Genomic DNA, 13671 nt, shown 5'->3' on the forward strand with positions numbered 1-13671 from the left:
ATTCCTCCCGGAAGTAAGGGGGGAATGGCTGTTGCGTCAGCTCAGACTGGTGTCTTGAACCATCCCCCTCCCCACTGGGGGTGGGAGGTTCTGGTTGAGCCTCGTTCTCCTGGGAGCCTGCAGGGGCCTCAGAGGGGGGCCGAGGGTCCTGGTCCCAGGGCCAGGGATGTCAGCCATGTGCCCCCCAGCCACCTCGGCCTCTGCCAGAGGGAAGCAGGAAGTCACATTCCCCGGGGAATTCACAAGGCCATGGCCATGCCTCCAGGGAGCCAGCGCTGTCACCTGTCCAACATCCGGGTCAGAGCCAGCGACCCACCTGCAGCCGCGGCCACACTCCCCAGACTCCACAGGGCGCAGCCACTCCCTGTGGTTCTGAGAAACTTTGACTTGAAACTGGCAGGGGGTCGGAGTTCTCCTGGGGACCCAGGGGGAGAGGGGGCCCAGAGAGGCTGTGTGACCTCCTGGGAGCCACCAGCTGGGCGAGGTGGGGGATGGGCAGGCTCTCCACCCCCAGGGCTGTGATAAGAATTCATCACGAGGGCGGCATGAGACCCCTGCACATAGTAGGTGCTCTCCCTCCCGGTAAGCTCCTTAAAAGCAGGCCCATGATCATCTTCGTGCCAACTCCCTTCAAAGCTAGCTCCTATGGTGCTTTATGATGGCTTGCATACAACAGGTGCTCTATAATGGCTTAAGCGGAGGAATTCCTGGGCTCAGGGTTTAAGAGCAGCTTTTTGCACCAAGCTGACTGCAGCTGATTCCTGTCACCTACGCTTGGAAGCACGTGTTCTTCGGCCCGTGAGTTACCGGCTGGTGCCTCCGTTTCCTAGCCGGGAGTAATGATGGCACTCGCCTCGGAGGATTGGTGCTCACTGAGGGTCATGGCCATTGAGAGGTGTCCCAGGTGCACCCCGCTGCCCGACACCCAGCACCACTTGGTGGCAGCCCTGAGGCCCCATGGCCAAGCCTAGCCCGCAATTCCGGGGGTGGGTGGAGGGCAGCAGCTCAGCCACCAGTGTGGTTCCGGGATGCCGAGCTAGGGGAACGCGGGGATTTTCCTCTCGGCTGAGCTAGCTGACCTAGAGATCCCCAGATTAGGGCTCCCATGGCCTGTGGGCCTGCTGGTGGTGAGAGGCGTGACCTGGGCCCTGGGCCAATCACAGACTGCTACAATCACACATTGCTACAATGTTTCCTTTTGTTTTGTGGAGCAGCAGGACCAGCTCTCCCTGGGCTCTGTCCAGATGCTCCTCCTGAATTCAGTGCTCCTATGTGGTTTCCCAAATTCTCCCCCCCCCCCCACTGCCTTGGGGTCCCTTCCTTCTTCAGTTTTTGTACACCCCCTTTCCACCCGGTGACTGTGAAAGAACTCCCCAAATGAATAAAGATGACAAAGGAGGTTGCAGTGGAATGAACTACACACATCAAGGCAATAGCAATGGAGTGGAATGCTATGCACCTGTTAAAAAGGCTGTTCTCAAAAATACTTAGTGACAGGGAAATACTAAAAAAACATAAGGGGTGGGGGAGAGAGTATATGCAGTCATATATACAATTTGATCTTGATGCCATAGAATATGTGTATATAACAGTAATTATTATTTATTTATTTTTACAAATCTTTATTTATTTGAGAGGTAAAGTTACACACAGTGAGAGGGAGAGACAGAGCAAAAGGTTTTCCTTCTGTTGGTAAATTCCCCAAATGGCCACAACAGCCAGAGCTACACTGATCCGAAACCAGGAACCCAGAGCCTCTTCTGGGTCTCCCATGCAGGTGCAGGGTCCCAAGGACTTGGGCCATCTTCTACTGCTATCCCAGGCCATAGCAGAGAACTGGATCTGAAGAGGGGCAGCTGGGACTAGAACCGGTGCCCATATGGGATGCCCGGCGCCACAGGTGGAGGATCAACCTGCTGCGCCATGGAGCCGGCCCCAGTAATTATTAAACAAATGCATATTGAGCACCTACTATGCCCTGGGCAGTGGGAGCGCAGGGAGGTAGAAGACAGCCCAGTCCAGCTGTCCAGGAGCCGTCAGTGCAGTGGGACACTCGGAGTCAGAAGGGGCAGGGGGCCAGGGGGAGGGGAGGGCAGGTGGAACAGAAGAGCTTCCTTAGACCAAGGGCGCAGGTGTCTTCTAACCAGGGAACTCCTGCTTCCTCCTGTTTCTGAGAAGCGCCCTGCACAGCCTCCGGGGAAGCAGTGACACACACACACACACACACGCACATGCACACACATACGCACACGCACACACACGCACGCACGCACACAGCCTTGGTCTCTTCTTCCCGGGTTCCGCGCTGGTTTACACGCTCTTCTTAGCTCCTAAATGTCAGAGATAATGTCTGGTTCACGCCACACCTCCCACACCGGCCACATTGCCTGCACCACAATCCCCAGGCGCCCAAGGCCTGCTGTCCGGCTGCTGGCCTGGTGCCTCGTCCCGTTATTCTCTCCTCATGGTGCATGGTGCTGAGCACGGCACCTTCATCGCTGCCCAACCTCCTGCCTCGGTTTCCCCTCCGATCCTCGCTGGGTCCACCTGAGGACAAGAGCAGGGCAAGGTCGGCCAGGGCGCCGGCCCCGGGGACGGCCAGCAGCAGGTTCTTTGTCCCAGGAGCACAAAGCCGCCGTTGTATGGTGGCACGAGTCTGGGCAGTGAGCCATGGGGGACAGGCGGCGGCCGTGGGAGGAGTCGGCAGGGTTTCCAGTGCCCCCTCCTGCGGGCTGGCTGCCCAGGAGTCCTCCTCCCTGGGCCTGAAATATCAGTGAGCGATGCTTCCCAGCCCCACTCCCCAAAGCGCCCCCGCCCGCCCCCCACCCCCAGAATGGAGGAGTAGGGAGGGGGAAGCCGCGGCAGGGGGGCCAGGCCGAGGGCAAGGCCCAGGAGCCGGGCCCTGATGTCGCTTGGTGGCCCTGCCCCATCCCGCGGGAGGTGGGGAGTAGACAAGGGAGAGGCAGAGCTCGTGGGAGGCTGGGCCCTCGCCCCACAGCAGCCTGGCACAGGAGCCCCATCAGGACTTGGGGAGGGCACCCATTTAACGGAAGGGAATGCTGAGGCTGGCCGCAGCGCTGAAGCCATAGCTGTAGCCTTCTGAAGACGAGGTGTTGGTGGCCTGACTTTCTGCTGCCCCTTAGGTCATGAGCTGTCCAGGGCAGACAAGGGTGAGTTATCTCTGTATAAACAAACTAGTCCTGAGGAATCACTTAATTCCCTCGGGCCTCGGTTTTCCTCCTGCTACTCACAGCCCTGAGCTGGCCCCTCTTGGCCTTTCCAGCCCTGACCCACCCTGCCCAGCGTCCTTGAGTTCTGCGCACTTTCTGACCTCTGTTCTCCCCTAGGAGGAGCCACCCCACTCCTGCCCCAGGGCCTTCGCACATGCTATTCCTGCCACATGGATCGCTGTTCCCTTCTCATCCTTCGGGTCTGGGCTCACACTTGGCTTCCTCGGGGAGGCCGCCCCTCCCTCAGCCGTCACCACAGTGTAATGACAGTCGTCTGGTTCCTCTGATCCTGCCAATGGCCCGTGAACCCCTGTCGTCAGCATCTAGCACCTGGTGTCCGTGTTTGCAAGGATGGCCCCTGACAGAGGAAAGAATGGGCAGGCACTGACACAGCCGGGCAAGCTGCAGCTGGCAGCAATGGCATCCATCCCAGGGCGCCAGTCCACGTCCTGGCTCCTCCGCTTCTCGTCCAACAACCTGCTGATGTGCCTGGGGAACAGGAGATGACGGCTCAGGACCGCGAGTCCCTGCCACCCAGGGAGGGTACGAGGATGGAGCTCCCGGCTCCTGGCTTCAGCCTGGGCCAGCCCTGGCTGCTGTGGCCAGCTGGGGTGGTGAACTGGTGGATGGAGGATAGAAGCCCTCTTTCTCCCCCACCCCACACCTGTCACTCTGTCTTTCGAAAAGAATATTTTTAAAAACCTAAATAGAGAGAGGGAGGAGTGCACGACATCTTGGGGGCAGGAGGAAAGGAGAGGGCTTGAGGAAGGAAAGCCCCTCCCAGGGCGTCTCCCCTGCTGCCCCTCCTGCAGCGACCGGACGAAGAAGCGGTTTGTGGGACAGCCAGGGCCGGAGGACAAGGAGAAGATCAAGGCCGAGAGTGGCCGTGGCGTCCGCGGCTCCTACAAGCGGGACCTGTGTCCGGGAGAGCAGGGCGGAGCAGGGGCGTGACCTGGGATTCTGCAGCAGCTCCTATAGGTGGAGCAGCTGGGGTGGGTGGAGCCAGGGAGGGACCAGGCCGCACAACTGATGGCAGCAATGGGCAGCCGCTAAGAGCCAAGAATGATCTTTCTAAAGATTTAGTTTATTTATTTGAAGGGCAGAGTTGCAGAGAGAGAAGCAGAAACAGAGACAAAAAGAGAGAGGTCTTCCATTGGCTGGTTCACTCTGTAAATGGCCACAACAGCCAGGCCTGGGCCAGGCTGAAGCCAGGAGCCTGGAGCTTCATCTGGGTCTCCCTCGTGGGTGGCAGGGGCCTAAGTGACTGGTCCATCTTCCACTGCCTTCCCAAGCGCATTAACAGTGAGCTGGATCAGAAGTGGAACAGGGGAGACTCGAACCAGCACTCCTACATGGGATGCTGGCCCCGCAGGCAGCAGCGTAACCCACCGTCCCAGGACCCCGCCCCCATCTTAGCCTGCATCTTCATCACTAGACGAATGCCTGCCCCAGCATGGACGCTTTGAAAAGCGGTCAACGCCAGCTGCTGGCAAGCACACAGACAGCCAGGCTGGCAGGGCTGCCAAAGCGCCCCAGCCCCTGTGGAGAGCAGTGTGCAGGTTTTTTTGTGCTTAGCACGCCACCCAGCAGGCCCACGCCGGCACGCTCCCCCTGGAGACATGGAAACATGTCCACCCAAACCTGCACCCCAAGAGCACCTGCAGATCTGGGGTCAACACAACCATCCCTCATGGGGGGAGCGAGTGCACAGCCTATGGGTCCATCAGGTCAGTATCACTTAGCAACCAGAGAGTCAGAACCACTGAGCCCCCATCGACGTGAACAAACCGACGGCCAGTGCTCAGTGGGAGAAGGCAGGTGCAGGGGCCAGGAGCTACGAAAAGCACACGGCTGATGACAAGGGCTCAGGGGACTTTTTGGGGCAATGGAGGTGTTCTGTATCTGTTGTGGTTGTGGTGCCCCAACTTTCTGCATTTGCCAAAACCCACAGAATTCTATACGAAAACAGTGATTTTTCTCTATGTAAATGATGTATCAATTAAAAGTTTTTTAATGTATTTATTTGAAAGACAGAGAGACAGTAAGAGAGAGAGAGAGATCAAATTTCTATCCAGGGTTAGCACTGTGGCATAGTGGGTAAATCCACCACCTGCAGCACTGGCATCCCATATGGGTGCCGGTTCAAGTCCCAAGTCCCAGATGCTCCACTTCCTGTCCAGCTCTCTGCTATGGCCTGGGAAAGCAGTAAAAGATGGCCCAAGTGCTTGGGCCCCTGCACCCACGTGGGAGACCCAGAGGAAGCTCCTGGATCCTAGCTTCGGATTGGCGCAGTTCCGGCCATTGTGGCCATCTGGGGAGTGAACCAGCGGATGGAAGACCTCTCTCTCTCTCTCTCTCTCTCTCTCACTCTGACTTTCAAGTAAATAATAAATTAAAAAAAAAAATTCTACCCACTGGTTCACTCCCCAGATGCCTGCAGTAACCAGGGCTGGGCTGCTTCTAAAGCCAGGAGACCAGAACTCTATCCCAGTTGCCCACGTGGTTGCAGGGACCCAAGCACTTGGGCCATCATCCTCTGCCCCCCGGGCACACAGGCAGGAAGCTGGACAGGAAGCAGAGAAGCGGAGACTTGAACCTGGCACTTGTGACTGGGATGTGGGATCCCAAGGAGGGGCTTAATTTGCTGCACCACAACATCCACCCGACTTTTTGGAACCCAGAGAACAAGGAGCCCGCATACCACCAATATGCTAACTTCCCATCGATGTAGCGAAAGACAGCGTATGCAATTCGATGCAAAATGCACAGGATGAAATGTGCATGGTTTTAGTTCCATGTTTAGCAGTGTACTCTAACCAAAGCCCTAGGCGCTGCTTTGAGAGCGGTAGGCGTAGCAAGTTACCCTAGATTTCCTTAATGGCTTTGCTCTACAGCAAGAAAAGACATTTCTCTGGATGAAAAAATAAACTCTTTAAAATGGAAAATGAAACGATCAGAAGCCAAGATAACAAGAGGCTGGTATTTGTTATTTGCCATGGGGACCTGTGGGTGTTTTTCCTATGGTGCTGGGAACACTTCCCCAGTCCTGCCCCCTGCAGGCTTACATGAGTCATTGCACACGTACGTGGCTTGCTTAGCCCAACACACAATTCCTCAGACTGTCCCACCAGCTCTCCTACCTCCCTCAGCCCAGCCCAGCTCCTAGGTCCCTCCCAAGCTGCTCTGCACTGGCTGGTACTTCTCTGTCTCCATTGGTAGGCTGTGAGCTCCGTGACACGTGGCTGGGAGCGGAGCCTCAGAGGGCAGCAGCAGAGCACGCCCCCGGCACCTGTCCCTGGAGTGCGGGGCGCCGTCCCAAGCCTGGCAGACAGTGCGAGCCTGCTGTGTGATCGTTTGAGCGGTCAGCCGGGCAGACACCCCCGTTAGCGAGTCCTGATGCCGCTCAGCTGGGAAAAAGCGTGGCCAGCCAGGAGGCGCCAAGAGACGCAGATTTGTGGCTGAAGGGCCCGCGTCCTGTATTGCACCCTAATTTGAGGTGGGGAGTCGAGGGCTTTCCTGGGAGGGGCAGAACGGCTCCCCCTGCCCCGCACGCCCGCAGCAGCTCCTCCCTACTCCCCAGGCCGCAACCAAGCAACGGAATGTTGTGTCGGTGGTTGCCAGGGCAACCAGAGCCTGTTGCTGGCTGCCCTGGGGGATCAGGGAGCCGGCTGTCTCCTCGTCAGTGGCCCAGGGCCCCGGGGTTGGTGGAGAGAAAGACGGGACACCTGCTGGGAGCTGTCCGTGCCACCCCCTCCCCCCAGGAGGGATATTTCCAGCTGACTTTGCAGGAGAAACTGCCCACGTGGGTGAGTGGTGTCCGGGGCTGGAGACGGGCTGGAGACGGGGGCTGGGGCTTCTCTCCCCTTCTCTCCACCCCCTGGGAACCGGCGTCTTCAGGCACACGCAGTTCTTTGTGGGTGATTATTGCCCCCATTTTGCAGAGGAAGAAACTGAGGCTCAGAGGAAAACTGCAGCTTCCCCAAGGCCTTGGTTAGGGCAGAGCTGGGCCGGGAGCCAGGGATCCAACCTGCTCTTGGCCGCCCCCTCCCCAGCTGACATCCAGGTTAAATCCTTGGAACCAAGGTGGAAAGGACTTACACAGGCACCGCCCCAACACACAGATACACAGACATGACACACATAGATACAGACGCACATAGACACACACAGACACGATACACATAGATAGACACACACAGACACACACAGACACGACACACATAGATACAGATGCACATAGACACACACAGACACGGACACACATAGATAGACACACATAGACTCATACAGACACGGACACACATAGACACACACAGACACGACACACATAGATAGACACACACAGACACGGACACACATGGATACAGACACACATAGACACACACAGACACGGACACACATACATACAGACGCACATAGACACACACAGACATGGACACACATAGATACAGATGCACATAGACACACACAGACACGACACACATAGATAGACACACATAGACTCATACAGACACGGACACACACAGACACACACACAGACACGACACACATAGATAGACACACACAGACATGGACACACATGGATACAGACACACATAGACACACACAGACATGACACACATACAGACACACATAGACACACACAGACACGACACACATAGACACACATAGACACACACAGACACGACACACATAGATAGACACACAGACATGGACACACATAGATACAGACACACACACAGACATGGACACACACAGACACACATAGACACAGACACATACAGACATGGACACACACAGACACACACAGACACAGACACACATAGATACAGACACATACAGACATGGACACACACAGACACACACAGACACAGACACACATAGATACAGACACACATAGACACACACAGACACAGACACACATAGATACAGACACACATAGACACACACAGACACGACACACATAGATAGACACACAGACACGGACACACATAGATACAGACACACATAGATAGACACACACAGACACGGACACACAAGGATACAGACACACATAGATAGACACACACAGACACGGACCACACAGGGATACAGACACACATAGACACACACAGACACAGACACACATAGATACAGACACACATAGATAGACACACACAGACACACACAGACACGACACACATAGACACACAGACATGGACACACATAGATACACACACACACACACACTCGGCCTGCCCCTGGGGAGAGCAGGCAGGATGTGTGTCCTGCTGTGAGCTCAGAACTGTGAGCTCAACTGTAAGCCCTCAACCTCAGTCTTGGCAGCTGTGAAATGGGCGCGCGTTCCCCGGGGAGAGAGACCTTGCTCGGTCCCTTCTGCTCCTCTCCTCCCCGAGAGCTCGGAGCGCCACCTCCTGGCCACTCCCGCAGAGGCGTCGGGGTCACCTTGGGCTCCTTCCCCACAGCGGCTGGGGGCCCCTGCTCCTCCCAACCCCCCCTCTCCCTGTCGCACGGCTGCTGCCTCCCTCAGAGTCAAGGTCAAAGCCACTCTCCCCACAGCCCCCCATTGCCATCACTCCCCCCCCCCCCCCCGTCGCTCCAGCTGCACTCTGTCCTGGCCGCTGCTTCCCTCCAGGTCCCGGCTGGCCCTGCGGCTGCGATTCTGGTCCCTGGAGTGAGTGTCTGGGCGGCTCCCTCTTCCCGTCCAGGTCCTGTCCCGTGTCACCTCCGCATACTGGCAGTCCTGCGGGCTGAGCAGTCTTCCATCCCGGTGCCAATCAAATCCAAGCATTATTTATGGGCCTGATTTTCTGAGGCGCCCAGCAGAACGCCGGCTCCTGGGGGCGGGAGGTCTTCACCTGCCTTCTGCACAGAGCCGCGGCTCAGCACACTTCGTTGACCAAGGGAAGAATTCCCAAGCCAGTAGCTGCCTCCTGGGGGCCCTCCAGGTGGTACTGACTCCCTCGTCCCCCCCCCCCACCCCGCAGCCCCTCCGGGAAGATGCTGGAGTCCAGCGGGCGTCGTTTCCCACCAGCACTGCGACTCCTGGAGAAGAGGCGGGAGCTGGCGGATGTGGACTGGAGCCTGCGGGACCACAGGGAGGTGAGCCTCAAGCAGAGGTGGTGAGAGCGGGGTGGGGCGTGCCGTCCGGGGGTCTGAGACAAGCCATGGCACCCCGCGGAGCCCCGAGTTCCCCAGCTGTCAGACGGGGTCAGCAGCTGGTGCCAAGACATTTGTATGCACCAACCAATAAATGAAGGTGCGGGCAGCGCATTGGGATCTGGGGGGTCCTTGGGGGTTCACAGTCCAGAGAGGAAAACAGGTGTCCTGGCGGTGATCGCCGTGTGAGAAGCACTGGGCAGCCCCCTGGGAGCCCAGAGTGTGTGAGCCCCTACTTCCACACGGGGATGGACAGTCAAGGAGGGCTTCCTAGAGGAGGTGTTGGGAACTGCTGAAAAGGGCAAATTGGCTTTCCCAGCAAAGGCGGACAGGGTGAGAAGTGGGAAACAGGCAGAGGGAAGATCGTGGGCAAAGATCGCAGGGCAGGTGTCGAGTCGCTGGGAGAGTGTGCCAGGATGGACCGGAAGACGAGGTCAGCAGACAGGAACACGGACATCTGTGGGCTACAGGAAGGCACGCGAGTGACCGGGGATGGTGGGAGCCACAGTGGACTGGAGCAGGAAGCGGCTCGGGGACCAGGAACCATACTTGGGAGGGGCTGAGCGGGGTGGCTACGGGGAGGAAGCACTTGACGCCCTAAATGCACACAGCGCGCCACGCCCCTCTCCCGCAGGAGTTCCAGACCAGGATGGCGGCCCTGGAGCAGCGCCGTGAACGGCTGGAGCAGAAGGAGCAGGCGCTGAAGGCGTCCTTGGTGCGCTCCGACCAGTTCCTGCAGGCAGGTGCGGCCGGGAAGGCCGGCCCTGGGAGCGGGAGCCCCGGAGCACTGCCGGAGCAAGGCCCTGAGCGTCTGGCCCAATGCGGCCCGCGGACCACCAGGGCTCGGCTTGGCAAAGCTGCGGAGGTTAGCAGGGAGCCAGCGCGGCCAGCTCCGGCGGCCTGAGTTCGCTTCCTCCCCACCCCACTGCCCAGGAGGCCGAGGCCCGGCGCCGCCTTGCGCTGCAGAGGGCGGCTCAGGAGCGGCTCCAGGCGGGCCGCCGGGAGGCGGAGGCGCTGCGGCTGCGGGCCCAGCTCGAGGAGCTGCGCGGGGAGCGGGAGCGGCTGCAGCGCCGGCTGCAGCGCCTGGAGCCCTGCGCGCACCTGCTGGGGAAGGTGTTGGAGCACCTGCCGGAGGTGAGCGCCGGGCGGCAAGCAAGGAGTGCGAGCCAGCCTGCAGCGCGGGCTATCCGTTCTCGGGGCGCACTAGTGGAGCGCCGACTGGATGCCAAGAACCACCACTTGGCACGTTCTGTTTTGAACCCCACCCCCCCCCCCAAACACACAGCCCCACAGAATGGGCGCTCTTGTTGACCCATTTTACCGGTGGAGAAATCGAGGGGTTTCAGAAAGGTGCGGTTAGGCGAGCGGGGGCGGAAGCAGACATCCGTTGGAGACGTTGGTGAGCCAGTGCTCACCGGGGTAGTGGGCCTGGGGAGGCTTCGCCGCGAGCTGGGGGAGGGTGGGAGTAGGGCTTCAGCGGGCGCCGGGTGGCGCGCCCATGTTGCAGTTGGGCCCATGGAGGCGGCGCTGGGGGGGACGCCGGCCGGCCGGGGGCTGGGGGCGGGGACTGCAGGCCGGTCCCGGGCCCCCTCCCGCAGTTCCAGGAGGTTCCAGAGCTGGTGGCGCGCTGGGACGGCCTGGCCGACTCGCAGGCGGCGCTGCGGCTCGCGGAGCGGGAGCGGCTCGCCGAGCTGGAGGCCGCCCGGGCGCGGCTGCAGCGGCTGCGGGACGCCTGGCAGGACGAGCTGCTGCGGCTGGGCCAGCGGCGGGCGCAGCTGCGGGAGCAGCTGGAGGCGGCGCGGGAGCGCACGCTGCAGTGGGTACGGCCGGGGCTGGGGACCGAAGCGTCAGAGAGCGCTTGGCAGGGGTGGCGCGCGGTCCACCTGTCTGCACCCGTGGGCCCCGCCCGCCGGGAGTCTGTTCTTACCTTAGTTGGGAGCCGGGTTGAGGGTTCCCCAGGAATCCAAGTGGGTCCGGATCCAGAACACGGCAGCCGAGAAGACCCTACTCCTGGGCCGCGCCAGGATGGCGGCGCTGGACCTGTTCCAGCGAGTGTGCCAGCACCAGAGGCGGCCGCCCGCCCTGGACATCGAGGACACCGAGGGGCAGCTGGAGCAGGTGAGGCCCCTTCCACATCACCCGCAGCCCTGCGACACAGATGGCGCCTCCTCTGGGCCCCTCTGGGCCCGCAGTGCTCAGAGCCCTTGCCCCAGAGCCCAGGGTTTGTGATCTGTTCGTGGCTCCCAGAGAGCCGGACCCCCCCTCGGGTCTCCTGCCCAGGGTGACACTGCCTATTCAGACCAGCCCCTCTCCTCTCCCCGGATCAGACAGTGCCAGCGAGCAGTGGCGCCCGAGGCTGGGGCTCCCTGCCATTGCCACCGACACCCTGCCCCCTGGGCGAGTCCCAGCTCCCCTGAGGGGTGGGAGGTGGAGTTGTGCGTGGCCCGTCTTCCTGTACCATGGATGGTGCCACCAAGTGTCACCACAGGCCTGGGTGCTCTCTTCCGGAAGGCTGTGGAACATGTGGCATGGGCTGGTGCCGGAGGGAGGGGCTTCCAGACTCCAGACAGTGCGCTTTTTTTTTTTTTTTTTTGACAGGCAGAGTGGACAGTGAGAGAGAGATAGAAAGAAAGGTCTTCCTTTTTGCCGTTGGTTCACCCTCCAATGGCCGCTGCGGCCAGCGCATCTCGCTGATCTGAAGCCAGGAGCCAGGTGCTTCTCCTGGTTTCCCATGAGGGTGCAGGGCCCAAGCACTTGGGCCATCCTCCACTGCCTTCCCGGGCCATAGCAGAGAGCTGGCCTGGAAGAGGGGCAACAGGGACAGAATCCGGTGCCCCAACCGGGACTAGAACCCAGTGTGCCGGCGCCGCAAGGTGGAGGATTAGCCTGTTAAGCCATGGCGCCAGCCAACAGTGCGCTGTTTCTAGAAGCAGGGCCCCTTAGAGATGTGAAGGGAAAAGGGAGGAGGCACCCACCTCCCCCACCCATCCCCCTTTCCGTCCTGCACCAACCGCCACAATCCGCATCACCTGAACCTGCCTTCAAGCCGCTCCCTGGGTTGGTCGTGCTCCTCGACGCCACTGCCCGCCCAGGTGTGGCCCGGGTACCCCATGGGACACAAGCCGACCCCAGGACTGGCACAAGCTGCATGTAGTAGGCAAGGCAGTCCCCCACCAGTCAACCCTCTGCCCCCACCAAGGAGAAAGGCGTGGCGGGAGGGGCTCTGCCTCGAGCCCCGCCCCCAACACTCCCTGGCCCCCTGTGGGCCACAGGCCTGGCCTGGCCTGGTAACTGAACTGGATCCACTGCTGCTGGAGCTACGGATGCAAGCTCACCCCTGCGGCTCGGCAGCGGGCTATGGGCGCTCAAGTTCATGTCAGCCAGTGGGTTCACCAGGGCAGGGCAGCCCTGGAGAGGGGTCACAGACGGAGCGACAGGCCCCACCCCCTGACTGGTGTGACACAGGGAGGGTGCCCAGAGGTGTGGCCTGCATCTGCCTGCAGCCACTTTGGAGCCGGCATGGTTGCTGTGCCTTTGACGGGGTCTTCGACCCTGACCCCTGCTGTGCCACCCCCCGGGGGTTGGGGGCCAGGGGCTGAGTGTGACTCAGCCATGCCGGTCCCCAGGTGAAGCTGTTCATCTTAGGCCTCACAGCCACACTGGCCAGCCTGGCACACGTGGAGCCGCGGCCCCTGCCTGCTGGCCCTCACCCAGGTGAGCGGAGCCTGCATTTCCCAGGGTGCCAGGGCAAAGCGGCTCCTCTGGGGTCCCTGGAGCCTCATCAGAGATGGGGTGGGGCTGGCATGGGGGGCACCTGCAGGCCGGAGCACAGAGAGGATGAGGGGCTAGCGTGGGGCACTTGAGTGCCGGTGGCGGGGGCAGGCCTTCCCTCCCGGGGTGGGCGGGGGCCGGCATCACCCAGCACCTGGGTGCGTGTGGCTGGCGGTATGGGTCACTATGCCCACAGCCCACACTATGTGCCCGGGTTCCACGCCTGCGCCCCTGACCCTGCCTCCCGCTGACGCAGACCCTGGGAGGCAGAGCTGAGGGCTCCGGAGATCGCCTCCTGCTGCCAAGCTGGGGGCCTGGATGGAGTTCCCAGCTCTGCTATGGCTCCAAGTGGAGCCGCCGCAGGCTCGGGGGGAGTGGATCAGAGGACGGGACCTCCTGCCTCCCAAACAGCAGCAACCGAGACTTGTGGGGCTGTAAGGGCGCCAGCGCACGGCCAGCTCCAGATGAGTGCTGGAAATAAAGCAGAGTGAACAGGACCAGAGAGACTTCT

The 13671-nt window shown here is 60.4% G+C and overlaps 1 protein-coding gene across 1 annotated transcript; it reads left to right on the plus strand.

The window, feature by feature from the left end:
• The first annotated feature begins 3581 nt into the window (after positions 1-3581).
• Positions 3582-13652, plus strand: CFAP73 (cilia and flagella associated protein 73). The gene is made up of 9 exons (XM_062182844.1): positions 3582-3715; positions 4043-4147; positions 9218-9332; positions 10024-10128; positions 10323-10523; positions 10988-11209; positions 11349-11507; positions 13016-13103; positions 13417-13652. Exons 1-9 carry the CDS (start codon positions 3582-3584, stop codon positions 13434-13436), a joined length of 1149 nt encoding a protein of 382 aa, XP_062038828.1. The 3' UTR covers positions 13437-13652.
• The last annotated feature ends 19 nt before the right edge of the window (positions 13653-13671 follow it).

This window comes from Lepus europaeus, chromosome 23 (genome assembly GCF_033115175.1).
Source record: "Lepus europaeus isolate LE1 chromosome 23, mLepTim1.pri, whole genome shotgun sequence".
Taxonomy (NCBI): Eukaryota; Metazoa; Chordata; class Mammalia; order Lagomorpha; family Leporidae; genus Lepus; species Lepus europaeus.